This window comes from Opisthocomus hoazin, chromosome 6, assembly GCF_030867145.1.
Source record: "Opisthocomus hoazin isolate bOpiHoa1 chromosome 6, bOpiHoa1.hap1, whole genome shotgun sequence".
Lineage (NCBI taxonomy): Eukaryota > Metazoa > Chordata > Aves > Opisthocomiformes > Opisthocomidae > Opisthocomus > Opisthocomus hoazin.
In genome coordinates, this window is record NC_134419.1 from 13,943,094 (window position 1) to 13,968,607 (window position 25,514).

General features: G+C 37.7%; 1 protein-coding gene across 1 annotated transcript in view; it reads left to right on the forward strand.

Annotated features, from left to right (window-relative positions):
- The window catches only part of AK5 (adenylate kinase 5), a 101,148-nt gene that overhangs the window by 27,325 nt on the left and 48,309 nt on the right, over positions 1–25,514 (forward strand). Inside the window, exon 7 of the mRNA XM_075424751.1 lies at positions 21,384–21,474. Within this exon, the coding sequence (XP_075280866.1) occupies positions 21,384–21,474 (91 nt within the window). The remainder of the gene's footprint in view (positions 1–21,383; positions 21,475–25,514) is intronic.

A 25,514-nucleotide genomic window follows, 5' to 3' on the forward strand; every position in this document is an offset into this window, starting at 1 on the left:
GTGCTGTGAGTTACAAATAATAAAAAGTTAATCCTTTTCTCTCCCCCCACCCCGGCACCCCAGCCTAGATAAACTGTGTTTCAGGAGAAAACTGGTTTGTGTTAGCTGAAGTTCTAGTCCAGCACGTCTTTGTTGTCTGATGAGAATTTACTGTTAAAGGAGATTACTATTAAAAGAGTTGCTTAAGAATCAGCTGGAAAATTCAACTGAAAATGGTTTTATTGTTTTGTTAATTTCAAAATACATTTGTCTTCTGGACATTATATTGATGTTTCATCATTAATAGACCTGCTGCTATGAACTACCTAGACCTTAAGAACCGTTGGATAAAGCTTAAGAAAATCACAGTCACTGACCTTTGAATAAATAAATAAATCATGTAGAATTATTCTAAGGTGGAAACTTTTTCATAGGTATCTTATCAGATGTGATTCATGCTACTGCAGGGAAGTTTAAGGAACACACCAATACAGCATGGTAGACCGTAATGAACAAACTGTTGTAGCACTTGTATCATAATGTGCCTAACTCTAAGTCATAAACAAAATCTCCCACAGAAAGTAGCCTCTTTGCCTACAAGAAATGTTTTTCTTTCCGCTCAGCTGACTCCGTTAAGTTGTTCTTAGTCATAGGGACGAGCTATATTTTGGAGAGAAAGGAATGAGAATTCAGAGCATAGTAGATAGTGCCCACAGAGTGAAAAATACCAGAGTTGTACTTTTTTAACTGCTACTTCACTGAAGAAAATGCGGGAAAAAATTATGGCTACTTATTTTTATAAAATGAAGCCGTTGGTAGCAATCAGCCATATTCAATAAGGTAAAAATTTTTACCATGCTATGGGTATTGCTGTTATGTATTTATCAGAAGAAAAAATCATCAGAGGTGAGATAATGTGCAAGATAATATGCAGGATTTGTATCTCCAGATAATCTGTATTTCAGAAACTAGCTATTTGTATCAAAGCAAAACTAATTGTGGGAAGATGTTAGGATAGAGGAGAAGTTGGGTAGAAAGAAAAAGGCGATTAAACTTCAAGTCACTACTCTGCCTTGTTCAGATGGATTTTCAATCTCTGCTATTCCTATCCCAGTGATACCCATCACCCAGCTATTGGTTATTTTGAAAAGGGTTTCTAAATCTCCACTTTATCTGAACTCTAATCTGGTATAGCTATTGGTATAGTCATTGGAGAGGAGATCGTTCGGTTACAAAAATCTTTCAGTAACAGTAATTTAAGCTGTTCTCAGCGAGCTTTGTTGTTCTTTGTATAACATATCTGTTGGTCTAGACAGAAAAAAGAAATTTACAGAGCTCATCATCGTAGCAGTGGAAGTTTCTCTTACTGGAGACACGATTGGGCCCGGTCTGCCTTATTTATACTAATTCTGTGTAAGCATATTGCTTCACTGTCAACCTAATTACCTTAATGTCTGTGTGTATTTAAAAAAAAAAAAAAGACTGGCTTTAGGGAAACAGAAATGCTAAACATTAGAAAAAGGCTCTGGACTTGATTTAAACAGCCAGGATGGGACAGCAGCTGATTTCACTAATATCTTCCTTGTCTCACTTGGCCTTTTAGGGAATTTACCGTGCCTATGCAAAACATTAAAATGACATTCAGATTAGTCAGAAAAGTAAAGAGGACCCAGAAAAAGAAGCTGAAGCTGGAAATGGATTTTGAGCACAAATTTAGAAGTTAAATAGTTGCGGGTGAGGGAAAGAGCTTATATAGCTGTCTGCCCTCATTAGCATCAAACAAGGCTAATGGCTGTCAACTGTCACAGAAGAATTCCCCACGGAACTGTGTTATATAAATTTTTCTCTTGATTTGGTTAAAAAACAGATTTTGCTATAGCATTGCACACTGACATGAACTTTAGCTACAGGTTGTGACTTACCAATACGCTGACGAAAATATCAGCTGTAATCCATTTCTAAAGTTTCTGTGCTATCATATAGCTGTCCAACTTCAGGCTTTGGTTTGGGCTTTTTGTTTATTTATTTATTTAGCTGTGAGTGCTGATTCCATACGACTTTCAGTTACTCGTTCCTCCTTTAATTCCAAGTCCCTCCCCAAAGAAATGTGTGTCCTGCAGTCCTTTCAGCAACTCTCAAGGTCAATCCAGATCTTATCAATAGCAAACAGTTATGCAAAGGCATGAGCTGAACCTCCACCCTGCTTCCAGGTCCTGATGGCAGCCACTGCCGGGCACCCATCCCAAACCAGAATCCAGCTCCAAGAAGCTTCTAGGTGGAGGAACGTGCATCTGGTTTGGCAGAATGCAGAATGACTAGCTGTCTTGTTGTTATGGTGGCGATACTCGCTCTCATCCATGCAGTTTTGCATTAAGCAATCCTTAAAAAGAAAATACAAAAAATCCCACACCCCCTTCCCTGAAGTACTGCTAGGAATAGAGACTGTTAGCCACCACCTCCCCCGCATGCACTCACTTCTCCGCTGCAGGCTCAGGATCTTGTTTACATGCCATCTGATGCCTCGGATCTTGCATTTTTGGCTGTAATGCGTTACCAGCTTGGCAGGAATGGTTTCACTCGAGCCTAGCCTCATCTGAATCTGAGCATGGCCTTTCTCCCCACAAGTCACAGATGTAGGTTTGAGCTGGCTTTGCTTTGTGGGGAGTACTGAACTGAGATTTCCCATTGATTGGCCCAATGCCATCAATATATTGTCAAATACCTCTCAGTTGTTTTAAAAGTACAGTAGTCATGAGCACAGTCTTGGCAGGAACATGTTAGATATGCTTTTAACTTGACTACTACACTAGATCTTCAGGGTACTTCTGGTTTCTTGGGCATGGCCAAGTAGGGGTGCGATAGCTTTGAATGTCAGCTGGAGCAAAACTTCAATGTTTTAGGAGCTCTTCAAATCAGACATAGAATGTAGGCAGCTATTTCTGGGAACCTCGAGACCGGAGGTTTTGTTTGAGATTCAGGAGTCTTCCTCTGTTTTGCTGCATGGTTTGTAAATCTTTATCTGGCTCCATGAATGTATAGGCTAATATAATCATAAAAAAAAAATTTTATACAGGCAAAATGAGATGTGGGATGGGAAATCATTACTATCACTTTTTCATTTTTTGGTGATTCAAAGCAATGAAAGGTAAGTTGAAGCGTAGAACAGGTAACCGGATCTTTGCAGACACAGAAAGTCAGCTAGCTGTCATTGCAAATTAAAGGTCTCTATGCCTCTCCTACATTTGATAGCTCTTTTGCAGAAAAACTGGGATAGGAGAAAGAACCTGGACCTGTTTCCCATGGAAGTGCTGAACTAGAGAAAGTTTATGCATGCTCTCATCACTGCTAGGTTTTACACTGTGTCTTAACACGATTTACGTGTTACTGATTTGTGAGATATTTCAAAGAACATACAAAAGAATGTATATACATGAAATTTATGTAGAAATGCATCTAAATAAACTGTTTGTAAATATATGCACATTTTATATGGGAAAGATAGATGAGTAATTTGTGCATATGTGGAAGCATGTGCACCATAGACACTTTCCAAGCTTCAAAATACTTTCAGCCTCGGATTGTATGATTTATGTCAAGAAATTAAGTTTATCAGAAATATTAACGTCTGCCAGAGAATGACCAGGCTTTGAAACTTGCCATCTGTGTATACATGCAAGCATGCAGAGAAACCTTCAGGGCAGAAATTCTTTGCTGAAGTGAATAGCATTGGTGCAGCACTATGTTCTTTTTTAACTTTGGAAGTGTGACAATTTAAATAAATACCAGCTTTTTGAAATCTTCCCTCCCCCCTGTACCCCTAGTAGTTTGAATGAAGAAGTGGACTTTGAAGAAAGCAATAAACTTTGACAAGTCTGGCTATAGAATTAGCCATTGATGAGTGTGTGGGCCAAGCTGATCTGGGAACTCCAGAAAGAGAGGGAATGCTGTTTCTGACAGCCATACTATCCCAGATTTATCCATTTCTGGCACTGTGAAAGCTGATACATGTTTAAAATTAACAGGGTTTTTTTATAGGTGTAAAGCTGAAGCTGAGATAAGTAATTAAGCCAAGTTATCATGCAGAGAAGTGAACTGTAAGAGATATTTAAAATAACATGCCCTACATGTTCTTCAAGTTGTTTTAAACAGTTCATCTTAAGGTAATTAAGCTGTGTCCTTTGGGTGAATATTAGCTTCTAATTTCCTTTTTGTAGTTCAAGTGTGGCTTAAAGAAGATTCATTTTTCTTATTTAGAAGAAATTTATATTAAACCAGCTTGGACAAAATACCTCACCTCTGGGAAGTCCTTTTGTATTGAATCAGGAATACTTGGCATCCATAAGCAAGCTTTCCTGTCCTAACCCACACCTGATTTTGTGAACATCCAGCAGAAGAATCAAAACTGCACTTCAGCCATGCTTTGCTGTAAACGTTAAAATACCACTTTCTTACCAAAAGTTCCATTAGTGGTTTCCAGCTCTGATTACCACTGGTGGATCTTACCTGTGAAAAGTTTAAAGTCAGTGACTTCCTGATTTTATGGCAAAACCATTTTCCTGCCATTTGATGAAAACATTTTGGATATCAACTCAGGCAAGTTGCTATACCAGTAGAATCAGAATGGTCTTTCAGCTGTCACACTCACAGTCCTATGAAAATATTACTACATCTGATGGCTTGTGCCCTACAATTCCAGGATTTAACATCCTTATTTCCTGACTCTTAAGTTGGTATCATTGGCTATTGTTAACTATCGCTATTTCCTAATGCACATAGCAACTGAATGCTTGTTCTGATATCAACCATACTCAACTTAGATTCAGATGGGTGAAAGAAGACTGAGTGGACTAGCCTCTAGTCATGCAATCTAGTATCATCCTGTAATTATTTGAGCATTTGCTCCTGTTCCTCATTTTCTGTAGATGTACTGCATGAAAGAGAGGGGAGGCATAAAAGGTTACACTTTCTTATTTTTTAGTGTGTCATAGAGATAAATTTGTTCACATTGGTGAATGCTCAGGGATTGTAATGATGGAAGCCATTGAAGTGTCAAAGTGGAGAAGAGGTGCTCAGACTATCAACAGTCTGATGCAGTTAATTTTCTGGACCCATTCTGGCATTTTTCTGTAGCATTCTGGAGTCTTGTTTCAGCATTCAGGGTCAACAAGACAGGGTTAGATGCAGCTATGGTATTGGTGGAGAACTGAGAAAGCCAAAGAGCTACTCATACGTTGTGTGACTCAGGGAACACAACACACTACACAGTACGAAAGTGAGAAGCATAGCCTTCGCCTAGTACATCTTCCTCTTTGCAAAGTATCCTTTTGAATGTTTCTGATAGCTCTTTGGAGGATTTTTTTTTTCTAATATAACTAAAGAATATCTACCAAACAGTGCTTTGAAGAACTGTATGAAATACTTCAGAATTAGGAAACGCTGCTGTTGTGTTGACTCAGCACTTCACTGAAGTAATATATCCTTGCTTCCTAAATTCACTGATAGTTATACATCGGGCAGCCACTAATATGGCTATTTTGTTCCTTGTAGCTGTGGTACACTATTTAGTGTTAGCACAAACATCTCTGCACAGCCTTGCCTTGGGTTGTGTAGACCTAACCTAAAATTCTTGGGAAAGACTCCCTTGTGAATCCTCTGCAGTTTGTCTTTGCTATAACTAAGCATGTTTCCTTTATCCTCTTCACAATTATCATCCTTCCTACTCCCATGGTTAACATTTGTACCTTTACATCTGATACAGGACTGCAGTTTGTTTCATTAATGGCCAGTGAATATAACTATCTGTTCACTTTGTTGTCACCATATCACGTTCTGCAGTTCAGTAGTCTACTTAAATAATGAAATGGGAAAAAAAGCCTCACAAGACATGATTATAACACTGCAATCACAATTATAAGTGTAATTTTCCGTGAAGGAAGAACCATTGTCTCCATTATTAGTGGTTAATCTCTTTTTATGCCAACAACACAGTCATTCATGCCAGTCACAATATAGCAAACAGAGGAGTTAGTGTGTAAAACGTGGCATCTTTTCACTGTAAGTTGCTGTGATCAGTTATTTATATCTCTAGGACTGCTCATACATATGTTACCCCTTGACCCATTTTGTCAGAAATATAATTGCTAAAATTACATTGGTTTTAGGCAAAACTTAACATTTTTTCATTATGTTCTCCACTGGATTTGTCCTCCTGTCTTAAACCAGAATGTCAAATTGAAGCTTCACTTTCACATTTTCAATACCAATACTTCAAAATTCTCTGCTCTGTCTAGCATGTCAGGTCTTGTTAACAATATAGTTTTTGTAATGCCGAGGTCATCTCTCTCTCTCCTACCACTGCAAGATGCCAGTTAGGCAATTTAAAAATATACTTTTCACTAGTTTCCTACTGTGTCCTGCCTTCTGTGCTTTTTCGGTCTGCTCTACTGAAAAGAACAGACTTCTGTATAAATGCAGAGTCCTTACTAAAAGGGAACCTAGAATGTAGAAAATACAGTTTTTAGTCAAGTTGCTTATTAAATTTATGAGTCCTTAATACACTGAAAAAAACCCCAGTAATCTTCTTTGTATCTGCACCTTACTGCAAGAGTTTCACTATATAGATTCTACGTAATATATATGCTCATACACCCAAGGCAGCTCATTTCTGTTTCTTTTACAAGAACATTTTCTCTGCTGTCCTTCAGGCAATGTACATCGCCTCAGTCTGCTGTAATGGCCATTAAAGGTTTTGTGCGTACTTTAGCTTTCACCTCTGACCCTGTTCATGGGGTACAAGACACAAATGAGCTCAATTCCAGTACTGTGAACAGAGGCTTTTCTTCATTTATGCAATTCATGTTCTCTCATATCTCCTGAACTTTAGAAAGAGGGCCAGGAGCTGTACGAATCATGAAAGGAGTTTGGTTTTAAGAACTGTTCATGATATCCTTAAACTACAGCCAGGAGACCACTCCTCAGAAAAAATCACTGAATTTAGTAGGGTGAGTGTAATACAGAATAAGTTAAATGTATCTGGATATTCTTCCACAGGTTAGGTTAGGACTTAGTAACAGAAACCATGTCAGTGTTTCTTGGAAAGATCTCTCTACTAAAACCCTTAGCTTAACAACCAGTTATGTCAGAGAGAATTTTCAATAGAATTTATTTCATAGCTTTTTTGTTAAGGCTGCACAACAGTTTGTTATAACCCCATTCTAATAACATACCTTGTAAATACTAATTATTTTTTAAGTTAAAGGTTACAGTTTCTCTTTTTACATTGAGCAAAATTCAAACAAAATTACAAAATTCCTTTTTTCCCAGTGAATTGCACAAGCACAGTGAAATTTTCTGATTTAAAAAAAAAGTGCCCTGAAAAAAGCTTTACTAGAAAATTGCTGACATTTGAGGCATGAAACAAGACCTAAATCTCACCTTTTTCAAGTGAATGATTTGTCTCGAGGATGAAAAAGGACAAATAAAAAATTCTTAAGCAGAGATAGAAGCTTGCGACAATTTACTCACTGGAGTAAGGATGGGACATAAGCATGTAGAGAGAGTCACTCTCTACCTCAGTGACTACTTGTGTAGTTACAGAAGTTGTACAGCTCTGAGAGAAGGATATGTTGGAAACCATTTACAGATTAAATGTCTTTGAAGCAGGCAAGAACACTTACACTTTGAGTTGCTTTTAACAGTGCTTCCATAAGCTTATGCCAAAGTAATTTTCAATTACTAACATAAACATGCATTAATTCTTAGTCATAGTTGTATAACTGTTCCTTAACTGTTTAGAAGCAGAAAATACAATCAAATCAATATTTCCTTCTAAAATCTATCCTGAATCCAAACCAAACCTGTTTTCCAAGGTCCATAAGTGTGTCAGAGCCTATGCCATTCATTCTGTCTGGATAACATGAATGGTTTTAATAACAATTTTGTCAATAGTAAAATTATAATAATAAGAGAAAGGCAAACATAAACAAAACATTCATTATACGAAGGTAAATAGAAAACAACACATAATTGTTCTAAATGGCTATTATTTCTAGTCACTGTCTGAGTTCTAGTCAGTACTACAAGACAGTCAGTACTGCAACACTGGTGAAGGTTGAAAGAAAGAGGTGCACCTTCTGTACGCTTTGAGCTGGCTTATTACAAAAGCACACTGTGAAAACACTTCATATTGTACTTTGCTGCCCATGTTTTGCCTGAATCCCAGTAGAAATTAACATCACTGTATAGCTGTGAGATTGAGACTATTCTGCTAAAATAATCAAGGGCTGAAACAGTCAGGAAAAAACCCCATACTAGCACTAGGCAGCAAGCAGAAAGGTAGAAGCTTCACAGATATTTGTTTGTCTGCCGTTTCGCAAGATGACGTTGAAAGCAACTATAGTGTGAGAAACACCATGATGCAGTCTAATCCAACAGCAAAATATAGCAGTGGAGAAGCAGCTGCAGTGGTGGAGGATACTAGCCAGAAGCTACTTCAACACAGAGAAACCCCCCAGTTTATAAAATAATTACTGCTTAGTAAGTGTAAAGTAGTGGATTCTCCTTTACTATATCAAAAGTTCTCAATTTCTATGTAAATTGAAGCAATAGTCAGTTATAGCAGTTTTTGTAGATAATGTTGTGTAAATACTCAATATAGGTTGTTTGGCTTGCTTTTGCAAAAAATTATTGGTATCTTAGCAATGTATTAATCCTATGATATTAGACCTCAAGTGTTAGTTTCAGGTGTTCTGTAATTCACTTAGCTCAAATGAACAGGTAGTGGACAGCCAAAGGTAAAGTTACAAAATTACATTAAAAGAAAGATTGTGGAGGCTTCATTTTGATTTTCTTGGATTTTTTTTTCCATCTTTCTCCTGCAACATACACTATTGTTACATTACATGCATTTCTTGACAATATCCCTACCCCTGCTCAGACATCATTTCCCTAGTCAGGGTAAGCAAGCTGCTCTAGTTTTCTAATTTGTATTTTGTATTTCCTTGATCAAGATAGTGCCCATTTTCTGTACTACTTGTTGACAACATTTTCCCTGGACGTTTCTCATGCTTTTTTTAAAAAAAATCCATTATATTATTTAGTGCTTCCCTAAAATATTGATTCATTTAATAGCCTTTGGGTAGAAATATTGTCAAAAGCTTTGGAAAAATTAAATAAATTATGTTAATCAGTTCCACTTCATCCACTTTTTTGTTATGATATTTAAAAAATGCTTTCAGCCTACATAATCAAGTAGGATTTTGTCCTACATCTGTTCCCCAAAAATACATGCTAGATGCAAGAATGTCATATTTTGTGATGACTAAAGCAATAGTTTCTGTCAGTGTCTCCTTAGCTTGCCAGCTTTCATTTATAAATCTAAGAGTCTCCTTTGTGCTCTGAAACAACATGCTCCAACAATATAGACAGCTAAACAGAACTTTCTGCTACAGAAATTAAAATAGCAATGCACTCACTTCTTGCTGCAGGAAACAAATTTATGTCCTTCCTGAGGCAGCGCAATTGGAAGTTGACCGACTGCCAACAAACCCACCCTCAACTCAAACTGACATTTGCTGAATATTATCCTGTTTGATACGAGTCATGTGTCTAGAGATAAATAATCTATTTCATCAAAATTTAGCACTCTTCAACTCAAGATGACCAAGGGAAGGCTTATTATCAAGGACTCCAATGCCATTTATGAAGTTTATTAATATAGACACCACCATTGGAAACACTACTTATCCTGGGTCAGAAATTATTTAAATGCGCATGAACTGTTCAGCTGTGAAGTAAAATTTATTTTTGTCTTCCAAGGAAAATAGAAAAGCTAATAATTTTCAAATGTTCTAGTTCTTACAGTCTGAAATTCTACTTTGAGTAACTACAACTATTGCAGATGAAACAATCTATATTGCTAAGGTCTTAAACACCTACAAATGTCAAATTATTTCCTGAATTAAATGCAGATTTTTCATATAAAAACCCCACAGCTGTTTAAGCCCATGGTATACCCTATGCGTGTTCTTGCATCCAAATCATTAGGTCTCATGCTTTATTAACTAGTTAAATTTGCAGTTGAAATTAACACAGGACTTTTCTTGTTAGCTTTCAGTTGGTAGTATTCTTCCTTAGAAAACTGTGATGATCCATAGGCAAAAATCATATTTTTGGTAGTAGTTGTTATGACATTATCAATGGTAAAAGACCAGCCCACAATATTTTAGTATTTTTTATTCAGAGTCTCTGCCACAAAAGCCCACAGGAGAAATGCTATTGATCTTAAAAGGGAAATATTTGGTGTATTTAGCAACAGTATCACTGATTTTTATTGAAACAAAGTGTAAACTATCAATGGAAGAAAATAGTATTTATAGGAAGAAATGTCTTTTGTTTCTGAGGTTTTCTAAAATTTGTTTTAGTTGCCGTATTTGAATTACAGTTGTTGCTTGTGTGGACGTTTTCTGGGAAACCAGTGTTGCTATCTGTTTATTTGGGGTCCCCGTCTGCAATCTGCATGTGCTGTGGAAGCTGATGCTAGAAAACTATTTGGTTTTGTTTTAAACAAAAGGGACAGTGACACAGGAGCTTCAGGAGCACTACAGGAAGGGGAAAAAATACTTTTTTTAAACTTCATTTGGGAATAATCTCTCTACGCACAAACATATTGACTAATGTCTTGTAGCTTGAGGGCTCATTTCCTCTGAGAAGTACTGTTGCACTCAGTATTCAAAATTGAAGGTATCCAGAAAAGCATTTATTTGATCATAGTAGTAGTCAGAGCTGTTTCAGTGAACTGGGTGCTCTGGGAATGGGAACATTCCAATACTCATCTTGTGTTACTGGAGGAAATAGGGGAATTACACTGTAACAACTGGTCCTTGAACTGGTTTATTCCCAAAGAGTCTCTTGGTTTCTGTGAAATAGGGTGAGGTCCCAGAAACTTCTGAAGAATGAGGACCCACCAGAAGTCTTTCTAGGTAAAGATGGAAGAAGAACTACTGAAGGACAAGCATTATTGCTGTGGAGTGAAAAAACAAAGGCTTTTGAGGAAGAGCCAGTTGATTCTAGATCTTCCTGTAATGTCACTGAGCTAAATGCAGCAAACTGACAACTACAGCTGTTATTGACTGAGCTCCATGCAGCTTGTTTGTACTGCTCTGCCCTTTGTCTAGGTTTCAAAATACTGAATTTTACATTAATGCCTCATAATGTGAAGCATCATTGTGAGCTCCAGTAATGTAAGAGGAAAGAAAGGATATTGCAAGCTATGACACAGAGGGCTGTTCAAGCTGTACGAGGATTTGAACAGCATCCAATCATACCTGACTCTCTGTAATCAGTAATGTCTTACCCCTTCCTTCAGGGTTAGGTGCATTAAAGTAAAAATCAAATGATTTATTCTTGAACCAGTGGAGGTGAGAGTAAGATGATATCTCCCTCAGGCTGAATATTTTCCTGGGTTCTACAGGAACAATGTAACCAATAAATCATGGAGCATCTCCTAACTCAGACTGTAATTCAGTTTTCCATTCAAGCTCTTCAGTGGTGATCTATCTTGATGCTTGACACCACTGTTCTGTTGCTCTGTAATACTGTTTGCCTCTTTAAAGGCAATTTCCTTTAAAAAGTAAACGCACAGTGAAAATTAGTCAAACAGTGGAATGCATATTTTTAAAAATAAGAAAAAGTAAGTGTTTGTGCTTTCAAGGTAGAAAAGGTCTCTATATGTGCATGTGCTAAAGCATCTCTGGTTTCAATTAATCTTAAAAAATAATTAATACAGTTGATTTTGCTATAGAAACTGCTGGACAGATGTAATACATGTCAAGGTGCAAGTTTTCAATCATTTGCAAAGTGAATATGCATTGAGAGTTTATATGTAGAGATGTTGGCTGTGTTTACAGCTTAAAAAGTTACTTCTAGAAGTTAGCAAGTCAGATAACCCAGAACAAACGCACGCAAATCATGTCCCTTAAATATTATGTGAACTCATGCATATCCTGCCTAATTCAATTCTGATTCCTGATGACAACTTCAGAGAGAAATAGACTATTTACTGTAGTGGTCATAGTAGTGTAGAAAAATGGCTGAAACTTTCTGAATATTTTATGACTGACTACATTAAACTGACTTCAGCTTTAAAAAGTTAAAGAGATACAAATATAGTGGAGGGCAATGCTTATTGGAAGCTCAGAGCCGCTCTGAGGAAATGGAAAACATGATGCAAAAATTATTTCAGAAATAAAGCAGCAATATATTTGCTTTCCACGTAACAGTCACCAGCCATCAATATGAATATACTTGTTGGGAAAAAAATGACCCACCCAGTGCTCTTAAATACCTGCTCAGACAGACTGACTTTTCATCTTAGTGTTTTGGAAAGTATGTACATTCCCAGACCACTCTGTGGCACCACTCTCTGGCTCCGTCAGCTTCCCCACCAAACAAGTAATTGCTTTCCCCCCAGTTCATTAAATTTCTATCTACCATGACACCAAATTATTAATTACTCCCCTCACCCACAATCAAATCTAGCTCTCCTTCAATTTGCCTGTTTTCTGCTCTACAAGGGCCCATAATTTCACGGTGCCTTCCACATCAACTCTCGCCACCACATTGCCCGAGGTGCTCATTTTTAACAGCTAATAACTGATAGAAAAGTCAGGGTGTTTCTCAACATAATCACAGCATAAAGATAGAACTCCTCCCTGTTTCTGCCTGTAAAAAGCAGTAAACCTACAAAGACAGGCTATTACTTCTGCTTACTGTTAATTGTTTCTTCAGATAAGACATGCCATTTACTTGGTGCTATACTGTTCCAAATTAGAAGTATGGATGCTGGCTTAACAGAGTTTTACCGTGAAGAGAATTAAACTGTCAGAACATCTCCAAGCTTGTGTGCCATGGCACTAAGTTCTTGAATTTTGCATGAAATTTTTGGACATGTCCCGGCAGATTTGCAGGCCTGGGGAGCGAGAAGAGTTGTATCTGGTGCATTTGGACAAGGACGGTGAAGTTTCCTTTGGTTTTATTCCTCTCTGCATGACTCTGGCTGGCCATGTGCCAGTGGCAATCCCGTCCTCTCCTCTGCTTTGCTTGGACAGCAGCAGCCTCTCTCCCTCCTTCCTCTGCGTTTATCCGCTGCCCAATGCCCATGCTTGGTGCTTGGGATGGAGGGGCTTTTGGCCTGGCTTCCTCCCAGCCTGGAAGAAGCAATGCCTGCAGCCTCCACGTGCTCACTGGAGGTTTCAATGTGGAGTTGATGCCTGGGCCCAAGCATTACATGGAGGTGGTTAAAATGGTCAAAAGAGAGCTGAACTGGCTTTGTCCCCACACGTCCTTCCCCTCCAAAGGGAGGGAGACATCATTCTCCATCAATCCAAGATCAGCTGGAGAAAGGAGGAGTAATGGCTTTGAACTAGGGAGGGTAGATTTAGACTAGATATAAGGAAGAGATTTTTTACAATGAGGGTGGTGAAACATTGGAACAGATTGTCCAGAGAAGCAGTGGAGGCCCCATCCCTGGAAAGATTGAAGGCCAGGTTGGACGGGACTCTGAGCAACCTGGTCTGGTTGAAGATGTCCCTGCTCACTGGAAGGGGGTTGGGCTGGATGACCTCTAAAGGTCCCTTCCAACCCAAAGCATTCTACGATTCTATGAAATAACAGAAAATCACTTTAAGAACAAAAAAATCCTGAAGCGTCTCTTTTGTAGTAATTGCATTGTTTATGTACTGCCAAATTAATAGAAAAGAGAGATGATTAGCAATCAAAATACAAGTGTCCCAAGATATCCTCTTTTGTACTAATGTGGGAATGGGCCAGAATCTGACATAATTTTTGCATTTCATATCAGCTGTAACAAAATCCCTAGTCCATCTCGTTATTTCGAGAGGAGCAGAGCAGGTTTGATCTGTCTGTGTGCATGGGTGTGCATGTTTGCATTTTCACATTTTGTGGTATAAGGCAGTTAAATTAGCTCATAGTTTCTGTTATAACTGTGTATTTACTCTTTTTGAGGGTCATTTCTGTTCTCCCTAATGTTACTGGAAGATGTTATTTGAATTTGATGGTTTAATTTTATTTTTTTTTAGCATACTCTATTCTGTCTATGCACCTAATGTGTTAAAAAATTATGTAGTTAGTGGCTTCAGATTGCACCTATTGTGAGTGAACGCGTTTGTGATATACAAAAGCTAGCAGCAGCCCCTACAGAACTGTCAGCTCCACACAGGGCTGGTGAACGTTCACCCTCATGCTTGTTTACAAGTAGCACTCATAGCAATAGACACTCGGGTGACAAGTGGAACTTGAGAAATTCTAAGGATAGAAGTATGGGGACTCTGCAATGATTTATGAATCCTCTGTGGAACTCCTGTGGTAAAAAATAAGGTGTTAAGTTGTTTATTTTAGATAATCCAGAGTATTCCTTAGGATTTTAATAATGGTGATAAAATCTTCAATTCAGTTTGTTTTCTAAATTTCTGTCTGATACCAATTTATGACCTCTGCTAATTGCATGATTTTTTATAAATCACTGGTGAACTCTAGTGTAATTTCAGCTGCAGTTTTTCTTCTGTACGTGACACTATCGTATAAAAAATTAATCTGAGATTTCAGAGTATTTGATATAAAAGAAAGAAAATATTAAAACTAGAGAATGGATTACAGAGAATTATCTTTCCCCTATGTCCCATCCTGTCCCTTCCCTCCATTTTGTGGTGTTATGGAGGTTTTTTTGTTTGTGTTTTTTTTTTAAAGACTATTATTAAAAGTACTTTATAAGAAGGAAATGTTCCCTGAGCTCCCAGTCTGCACATTCCAGTTTCATTCCTCAGTTCCTCTGCTTATTATTTTTCCTATACAAGGCTTCAACTCTTTTTTCCCATCCTCCCTTCCCAATGGTTATTATCCTACCTTATATATTTTTACTCACATATTTCTTTAATGTTTTTCCAGGTTGATGATTTTTTTTGCTCTTGCTTTTTCCACAGTTCTCTAGAAGTAACTGCACAAGTCAATTGGCTCGTCATTATTATGAGAGGCAAACTAGGGATGGATCAATAGTAAAGGGATTTCTGTGTGGGTGTCCAAAAATCGTAAAGCAGCACCTATACACTTGAGTGTGTATCTCACTTCACATTTCAGCATTACCAAGGGTAACACAAAACTAGTTCTCATTTGTTTTCACTCCCTCAGAACCAAACCCCTGCCTAAACCAGTCTGAATAAAAATAGTGAGTTCTTCTGGTTACAGTTGTAGCCACTGCCACCTGAAAATCATTATAACTTGCTCAATCGTGTGAATGACTTTGTGTTACTAGCTAAAGGACTGTTGACTTTTCAACGAAAAAATACCAACACTTCAAGGACAGTGGTGCAATCTGACTTCCAAGATAGATATCTCTTTGAAAAGGATAGGATAACTGTGATGCAAGGAGCCATGTTCTCTTTTTTGTGGCTTATGCTCCTTTTTGGATTTTATTTAAAAAGAAATGATCCTCCTTTACAGGTGATAATATACAGATGATGTGTCCACTTCCTAAGCAATGATTGTGTTTCTCTTCCACGTATAGCCTGTTAATGGATTATAAAGCCAGAAGTGACAGCTATGGCTATGTAGAACAATTTTTACACTACAGACTTTCCTGAATTAATTCCTATTTGAATTTTAATGTATTACTATTTTTCTTTTTAGGAACAATCTTAAAAATTTTCAAATCATGGGGAATTCATTGTCAATTATGATTAATTAAGCAGTAGAGAAACTGGCATCAGAATGAATTTTGCTGCTTGATTCAATTCAATTCTGAATTTGTCTCACTCTTCATCCTTCTATCTTACAGTTTTGTCTGCTATATATAACAACTTCTTCTAAAATTTCCCTTTCACATGGAAAGGTACAGGAAACGGATTCATTTTTCAGCCTTCTCTGATCTCAGCCCTAATTCTTCCCTTATTAGGCACGGTAGTCAAGTAACCATTCTCATAGCCCATCTGCAAGTCTCGCCAGTTTATCAGCTAGGGGTACGAGCACCGCAGTGAGCATCCAGAGGCTATCACCCCTATACTAGACACCACGATGTTATGTTATCACTTGGCTTACATTCAGCATTCCTGTTCATATATCTAATTAGACCCTCTGAGCATCACAACCCAGCTCCTGTTCATGTAATTGTTCACTATAAATCTCCCTTCAGAAGTTGCTTTATCTGACAAAAAATTTTCCCCTGTCCTATTTATATGACTGGAGGTCTGATGGCTTATTTTCCACAGCCAAAGATCAGTCAAACGCCAGAGGAAGGTCCATACCTGAGGATGCGGCTTAAAAGAACAACTCAAAGCAACTGTGTTGGGTTTTTTTCCTGACCAGCACTGACTGCAATGGTCAGAGGCTTAGCACTCTGTACTCACTCCTGCTCTTGAAGACCAGCAACAAGTAACTTCCTGCTAAGGCAGGACCAAGAGGTCAAAAGAGCACACATTGCTTGCAGCAAGTGGGTCTGATAATTCGATCACCTGTACTTTTAAATGTACAATATTTGGGGCATTTCTTCAAGTGACATTATGTTTCAATGACTGAGAAGACACTCAGACATCTACGAATTGTGGTTATTGTTGGAGTCTTTGCCTGCAAAGAGAGCAAATGGAGCATTGATCTTCCAATTCCTGTAATCCTATTTGATTTTGAGGTGGGTGGGAATCTTGCCATAGAGAAATTAGCCCAATGTTGTTATTTTAATTTGAACATGGCTTGATTTCTTTTCATTGACATCCATCATGTTCTAAAATAGAGGACATTTCCGTCTGCTGTTGCAAATGCTATTTAACTACACCTGTTTGCTTCAGGTTTTTTTTTAATGCTTTCTCTATTTCTAACTTTATTTAAAAGTGCACAAACAAGAATTCCCTGCAAGTCTGCTGCAACCAGATTTCTTTCTAGTTTTCCTTTACTCCAATTTGCAAAGCTGTTATGATCTCCCCCTGTTTTGGGGCTGTCATTTTGGGTAAACCACCTGCAAAGACCAGTATTGTCTTTGGGGGTGAGTCAGTCCACAGAGAGCAGTACCAGGCTGGACAACTTCACTCTCACCCAAAATTCTAGTTAACTGCAGTTTCCTTGCTGCTTGCCCCCTGAAAGACATAAGGAAAAAGCTGTGAACTTTTTTCTTTAGCTCAATATGTGGTATTACCAAACCTTCATTTATCATCATTGACCAGTGAGATTTGTAATGTTCAACAACTCAGACAATTTTTCTGTGAAGCTCCTTCTGTTGGCTAGGATTTGTTGGGTGCTCATTTAGAAACAGTAATCATTTTTTCTCTGAGAGCAGCAAGTATAACCTGCTTTCCCTAGAACAATTATTTACAACTCAGAAGATCTAGAAAATATTTTCCATGATTTTTCTGTATAACACTGTGCCAGCATCAAATCCTCCACTTCAACAAGTTCACGTGAAACTGGGATAAATTTTACAGAAAATTCATTATGCCAATAATATTTTTTAAATTTATTTTTTAAGAAGTCATTATGCCAGTAATCATTTATTTTTTAAAAAAAGACAATATATACTGAGGTACATGAATTCTAGTAATCATTTCTTTACTAAATCAGGATCTCAGAGCAGAGCAAAACTGTGTGAAACTCCAGTAAAAGGAAACCTTGGACACTTCAGAGATCTGTTCTTATTCCTACTTTAATCTTTGGGATGTGTTCCCCCAAACCAGGTGGTAGCAGAATGGTGCGTGGTGTAACTACCGTGTGTTGGCGTGGTAAATTCACATCTTCCCAAATGATGCTATATGACCTCTTCCTCCCACAGGAACACTGTTATTGAACTGGCTGAGGAGAGAGAAAGTAGAAAAAGCCTCTCGTACTTCCCTTTGTCACAGGGAGATAAATCTGGGAAGCAGGACCACTCATAGAAGTGATTGCTGCCCCGCAGCTTCCGTGTGTATGTGTTGGGCAGGGGAAGGACTGCACTAGATTCTTACCAAGCATAGCCCCCAAAAGTACTTCAGAAAGGTTTGTGAAACCTTTACTCGCTCAGAGATTTAGGCTGGTTTCTTAAAGAAATGTGATTCACTTGTGCTCTGAAGTCCTCCCTCATATTCTCCTGTCCCAACAAAACAGAGGTAGCGGAGTACAAAACCCCGTTAGTGCCTCACTGAGGGAAGCGCGGTAGAGTGAATTCAGACCTCAAACCCCACTGATCTCACGGGGAAGAGATACTTTGCTTCTTTCTGCATCGCTGGTAAAGATTGTATCAGTTCAGATAAAAATACGGTGAATGTGTCTTATGTATTGCAGATGCTTTCAGTGGCATGTTTAATAAAATTATATTTTTATTTCCTTGACTATAATTAAACCGAGCCATCCATAAAGATACCAGTAGATAATTTAGTTGCAAAGAACTATGTTTTGAAGCAAGTAGGGATTTATTTTCAGTAGGGAAAGCAACATATTGATTTAGACCTGTTCTACTAAAAATAAGAGTTTTACTGCCATTTGTGAATAGCGTTGTTTGAGTACCTTTTATGTTTTATTCAAGCCTCCAATAATTATCAAAGGATTTCATTTTAAAATGTTTAGCAATTCAGTGAAGTACAGAACTCACACAGTTACTTACCTTCTTTCAAAAATATATTCTCTGTGAAAACTACCTTGCCTTCCTGTGGCTCAGGGTATTACAAGTCTCATTTTGTGAGGGGAAAACTGAGTCTATGTGCAAGCTTCAAATAATTGGTTTTCTTTGGGTGACAATATAGGCTTTCGTTATAAAGCCCAGATTTTTCAGACTACTGAAGCACAGCTGGTGTTCTTTGAATAGGGGAAGTTGATGTTTCAAGTTCTTGGAACCTTCAGAACATTTTGAGATTGATCATATGTTTTTTCATGGTAAACTGGATTATTCAGAGCAATGCTACTAATGAGAAAGCAAGCCTGTCGTCTCTTCAAGTGCAATGTGACCTACAGAGCAATGATCAGACACAACCCAATTACAATGTACTGGTTTTTGTGCGTACATATACCCACAAACATCGTATTATACGATGTCTTCCCTCCCATATCTAATGAAATATGTATAATTTTTGCTGAGAATTGACAGAAGAAAATCGTATCCCCACACTTCCTCAGAGACTGACCAGTGCAGAAGAATTCAGAGATCAGTACTCTTTTCTGATCAACAAGGAAATTCCAAAGCTGCTCTTTATGCATGGATAATAAATTGCACAACAGCAGCCCAACAGCTTAATTTAAGACCTGTTCTTCCACAAGGCTCAGTTTTGACACAAGTTAAGATGTAAGCCTTCTAATAGGTAAACACAATCAAATTTCTCCTTTAGGAAAAAAAGAATAATGCTTTGAGTTCTGATTAACACTGAATGGCAAAAGAACTCCTCAATAATAGATAAATGTCTGCCCAAACAGATGGACAACGGTGCTGCATCACAGGATGAACTTCTGAGTGGTCCTCAGGGTCAGAGCCAGAAAATCCATTTCAAGAACTAGTCAGAAAACTCCGTGTAGATCAATAATCAGTCATAAAATACAGCAATATAAATCAACTGTAGTAGGTTCATCTATGATGGAAATGATCTCTAGGGCTGAGCTAAGCGTAAAGTTAAGTATTAAGACCTTAAAGATTTAAATCAGGACTAGTATCAGTTAAGATTTGAGCACTTAGGTGTTGAGAGTTAAGGCTGTTGGCAACAAACTTTCTACAATGGTTGCCTCTCTGTAGTATACTCTGGCCTCCCACAAGCTTCCATTTTCTTTCGTTGACACAGACTCAGTTTGTAGAATCATTCTTTGTCTCTTTAATGATCTTTACCTATTTTTGAACTACTTCTGACATCTGCCACTCAAAGTAATTATTCTTGGACTTATATTTGCCTGAGTTTACCTTGAGGTGCTGATGGAAAATTGCATAAGAAAGCAAATTTCATTATCAGTGATAGAACAGTTTAAGTAATATAGATAATACATAAGTCATCATAAGGCATAATGAAAAGAGTGATACTGATTTTGTAATGATGGGTGTTAGAAAAATTAACTAATTAAGTATCTGTCTAAAATTAACTCATGAAGCATCATGCTATATTCTGAGATAGATATTTGGAAAACAACTTTGTCTCCATAAATGTTAACTTCTGCAACAAAGTTCCTAGTAGCATTTGAACTTCTCTCTCCAAGGCTTTTCCCTGCCTATTATTTTCACCATGGGACAGGCAGGTATTGGCAAGACATCTTGAAAAGGTGCTCAACAGTCTTGGACTTGAAAGAAAGAGCCCACTGAAGTTCATGAGCTTGCAATCGCTAGTGTAATACTTCTCACCCTGGGGTTCATTCTGCATCCTAAAACATATTACACTGAAGATACAGAATGATTGAAAATAGTGACTTTTATACAGGGGGGCATGCACTGAATGACAGCCATCTGAAGTGACCACTATTTGCTTGCTCCTGTAACTTGAGGTTGCAGTATTCCCATTTTCTGTGGTAATATGCCTGGCCTCAATTCAAGAAATAAGAAAAGATCCAGAGCAACAGTAATAAATTTTCCAATTTTTTCCCAAAGAAAGCCTCAGTAAGTGATGATCTGAATGAATGAAGCTTGACAAATACGATAAGAAAAAACACAAACCCACTGCCAGGCATGTCACCTGGCCATAAAAAGAACCTGTCAGACAGAGCTGAGAAAAAGACTTGGGACGATCAGTATGAGAATTGAAGCAAAAGACAGAATTAATGAGAAAATTTTAAAATGGTAACAAATTAATTATTTGCTATTTTAAAGGAGCTTTGCTTTCCTGATTTTATTAATTTATCACTGGGCCTGTAAACTTTCTGCTACTATGAGAGCAAGGAAAGCTTTCTTTTCAATATAATAGGGGACTTTCAAAAATACTTTACTTTTTCCTAAGAATTTTGCTCAACTGCTTGAAGAAATCGTATACACATACATGTCTCAAAAAATGGCTTCAGACAGTTCAGAAGTTGCTGAAAATTTTTTACTTGCAAATTAAATAGTTAATTATGCTAATCTCTGAAAACAGGTGACAATAAAGTAATCACATTTCTGGTCTCTACGCTGTCATTTTTTTCAACCATCCAATGGTTTTACTTTGTGTTTTCAAATTTCATTCTCTGAGAGCAAGTCAATTTGACTGTAGCTTCTGTTCCTGCCAAGCTATTAAAAACAGTCAAAATGGTTTACAAAATTAGTTTAGTTTTCAGTCAAAATTAAAATGATTCATACCTAAAGCAATGGACAGCACACAGAAAAACAGAAAGGTTCCTATCAAGCAGGCTTGGAGTGAGAAGTCATATTGCATGTTGATGTTCAGCCAAGTAGTAAGCAGTGTCTGATTGCAAACCTTTTCATTTTTTTAAAATAGTTTGATGCAGACAGAGATGAAGAAGAAGTGTTCTTTGACATAAGTTCAGCAGTTGACAATAAACTATTCGCAAACAAAGAGGCTGCAGCAGGTGAGTTAATGTAAGATTTAAAGAACCACATTTTTTGTATTGCATTTGACATTGTTGGGATGCCTTTTTCATATTCCTCAACTATGGGTGTATGTACTGTAGCAAAGTCTTGACCGACCTCAAACATATGCACAACCAAGGGCAAAAAAACCCTCTTTACACTGGGAAACTTCATACAACCCACCTAACACCTTGCTTAAGCTCACCTTAAAATACTATGGATAGTCCACTAAGCAACTATATAATTAATACAAAAAGTGTGTAAGCTGATCGATTCCACTTGTCCGCTGTTTCAATTCCAGATGATCCCTCAGCGTTCACCAGAAAACCAGTCCTGTGAGATTAATGATCGTACTTCCTCCCTAATAATTGGTACTAATTCTGAAACTGTGTGTGAATATCAGTCAGGCGTTTGGGGGGTTTATTTATTTATATATTTATTATTTGTGCTTACTGAGGCTTGAATGTCTTCAAAGAAAAAGCCTTTGAGGGACAAAGGACTGCAAAAGAATTGAAGCTAAAAATCAAAGCACTGAAAATCCATAACATCTGTCAGAAATATTTTCCTTGAGGGGAACAGGAAAATGTTCCTTGGTAAATTCACAGCTTCTTTTTACAGATGACATCCCTGGCTGCATTCCAAGTAGACCATGAGGATTACATAGGTAGATGAGGTCATAAATATCTTGTGAAACAGCACGCAAAAAGAAAAAGGAAATTCTAGGTAAAATATTTTCCTGTAAAATTCACTAGCTTTATTAAAACAAAGATTAGATACGTATAGTAGAGAAAATCGTGTATCTGACCTCTCCTCTGTTTAAGGGAAAATTCATCTGCTATAAATTGGCAGACGGGGTAGCTTCAGTTATTTGCAGTCGTGAACAATCATCTGGGAGCTGCCAAGAAATGAGGAATTCATGAAGCACAATGAAGTCTAGTAGTAGCAATACATCTATTATCTCTTTTTCAAAAAGGGGGGATTGCTTTTTTTCTACCAGCAACACATTTGCAAAGAGCAGTGCTTCAGACAGAAAGATTAGGTCATATTTTTGAAGATTTGAAAGGGGGTTCCAAGCTAGCTAGCCTACAAAACCCACCCATAAAGCTATTTTTGATAATGTTCAAAATAGGTGAATTATCAAGATGGGGGGGTGGGAGTGAGCGTGCTGAGAATGATCAAAAGTGCATTAGCTAAAAAAACAGGTTTCGAGTGGTCAGCTTTGAGATAAGAGGCACACAAGAATAAAGACTACTAGCTTTCTCTGTTAAGTTGCACGCTTACCTCTTCTGTGCTTAGCCTTGTTCCTAGAGGGAAGAGATTGATTCCAAACCTAAAATGGCATTCCCACTAGATAGCACTGTATTGATAATTACCTGTGGATTCCCTAATTAAATGAGCCAAGTACTGGATAGCAGGAAGAGAAAAGAAGCGGCATAAAGGTGCTAGCTCTGACAAACAGATTGGCAAAAGATGAACAATTTGCACAAACTGGTTGTGATTCTGGGTGAGTTCCAGTCAGTTCCTTGAAAGTTCTGAGCTACTTAATAAATTCCTCCCCAAAATAATTGGAGAGCTATGAGCTTTATCAGAAGCCATGCCACAACCATCTAACTGGTGCCTAACCTGAGCACCATTGATAGTAAGGAGATTCAAAGTAGGATTTCTAGAGTTCCTGAGAATAGATATTTAATTTCTGGAGACTGTAATCCCAGCATTACCTTGATCTTCACTTTTTGTCTTTTAATCTTATTAGTAATATTGCAATATATTTTGGTTCCTTGCAGCTAACATAAACATAGTATTTCTAATATTTTTGTCTTCATATCAATCTAATTCATATATTATACCTGTAAAATCCAGTTGAATTCAACTGTGTAACAATATATGCTGAAAGAAAACAACTGAATATTTTAATAGATTAAAATACCATTCTCTCATTGTTGCCTTGTACGACACATTAAGACTGTTGCTAAGAGCAACAACCTGTCATGAAACTCAACAGTGTAAGGTTGCAATAAAATTTCTATTAGAAGCGTCTTGCTGAGAGCAAAATTAAAATGTAATCATTCTAATGCTAATCAGTTCTTCGGTAAATGATTTCTGTTATATTCCGCTTGAAATTTATCTTGTAAGCATTTTTCTTGCCCAAGTGCTTGTATGCAATGCGTATTAATTGAGTTATTAGATGGTGCTTCAGAGCATGTTCAATAACATAAAAAGACATTTTTAATTTACTGATCTTAACATGCTATTAAGAGAAGCAACATGTTTCACAGGATAGTCTTAGATTACTTTTATGACAGTCAGTGTTGAACAGTGCAAATACTATACTTGTTAAAATACGAGTATGGATATATTTGAGCCAATGAACCATATTGAACAGAACTGCTACCAGGATTTGAAATAAGTAAGGGATTTAAGCAAGGATTGGAAATACATTAGCTGATTTGCCAAAACACAAATTGTCCAAGGAGCAGGCTTAATTAACTGACATGATGGGGTACAACTACCTTGTAATGGGAAGTTAAATCAACTGCAGATAAATTTAGACAAATCAGTACAATTTAGCTTCATTGTATAAACAAATTTAGTGAACTGTGGAAAAGCAGTGCTTGACATTTGCATTCATGAAAACTTAAGGATAAACACACTTTCAAAGAAAGTGACATACACCCAGGCTCAGAACATTGAAATGTTTTAGAAGACCAGAGACATTTACAGCCACGATGCCCCTGGGCTCCGGGGTACATTTTGGTGGTAGGAGTCACACACCTGCCCGTAACAGCCATACCCTCTCAGCTTTCCATGACCAATCCTGTGCCATTCAGCTTAGGAGCAACAAACAAAATGTAAGATACAGCATAAAATTTAGAAGTACAGCCTTATGGTGAAGGAAGTGACCGAGCACAGCCCCACAGCCCTCCGGGGACAGGGGAGTTATTCCCCCCGACCATCAGACCTGACAGGGGCAGCTCCTGTCAGCACACCCCTGTACAACTGCACCCAGCCATTAATTCAACTCGTCCCTCAGTGCTGTGTCACTGGATCCTCCTGGGTTCCTAGCAAGACAAATCTTTATGAATGATGCCTTCAGTGTCAAGATACAAAGCCTAGCAAAAAAAGGGAATGCATTCTAGCTGATCTGCTGTTTCTTTTTTCAGCAGCCTGCTCCTCCCTGGAGAGCTGATTATTCAGTTAATGGGGATTTAATAAAAACTTCCAGCTGATTTATTTTTTAATTGTGCAGTACTGTACCTAATAAAATCCCCTCTGTTTGTTCCCTAAGGAAAACGCAAGGCACATGAAAATGACCAGGTTTCCCTTGCCTCAACTTTATGCATGCACTGAAATTGTGGAAACGTACTTGAAGTCATAAGAGTACTTTTTCAGATCAGGTGCTTGCAAGCTATTTCTCCATAGTAGTAGAGCTTTCATGCATTTTCTTAATTATTTAACTGTTGAGTTCCCCCTTTTGGAATTGATGCAGTTGCTCAGATCAATTGCAATAGGTTCATACAAGCACATGAAGGCTCTAAGTTAACCAAGAGCTGAGATTATCTGGTGGAATGGGGCATCCCTTTGAAAAGAATTAGGACAATTCAGACTGTAAGACTTTCCTCCTAATGCTAAACAAGTATTATTTTTTTTATAGCCTAGTTCTCAGTGTAACAACTTATCAAAGGAAAAACAGGACAACTCTGAAAAGGCAACGAAACTTACTTAGGATGAGCTGTTTTGTTGGTAAAGCATGAGATGTGCAGCCTGCAGACTCACTGAAAGCAGCAGCACATGTTTGCTTCCAAATGCTTTAACCAATCCTCTTTTCCTTAAGCCAACATTTTGTGTTTCTCCTTTGGTAGCTGAACATTGCCACAAATTCTATGTAAAACGTTGCTGATTGAAACCTGGGTTTAGAAAACTTGAGCTGAGTTTTGAATTACCCAGGCTTTCTAACACTCTCCCCTTGGCTGTAGCCTTCTCAGTAGCTTTGCCTGCCACCAGGATTATTGACTCCCAGTACCTTACAAAGTGGCTGCCT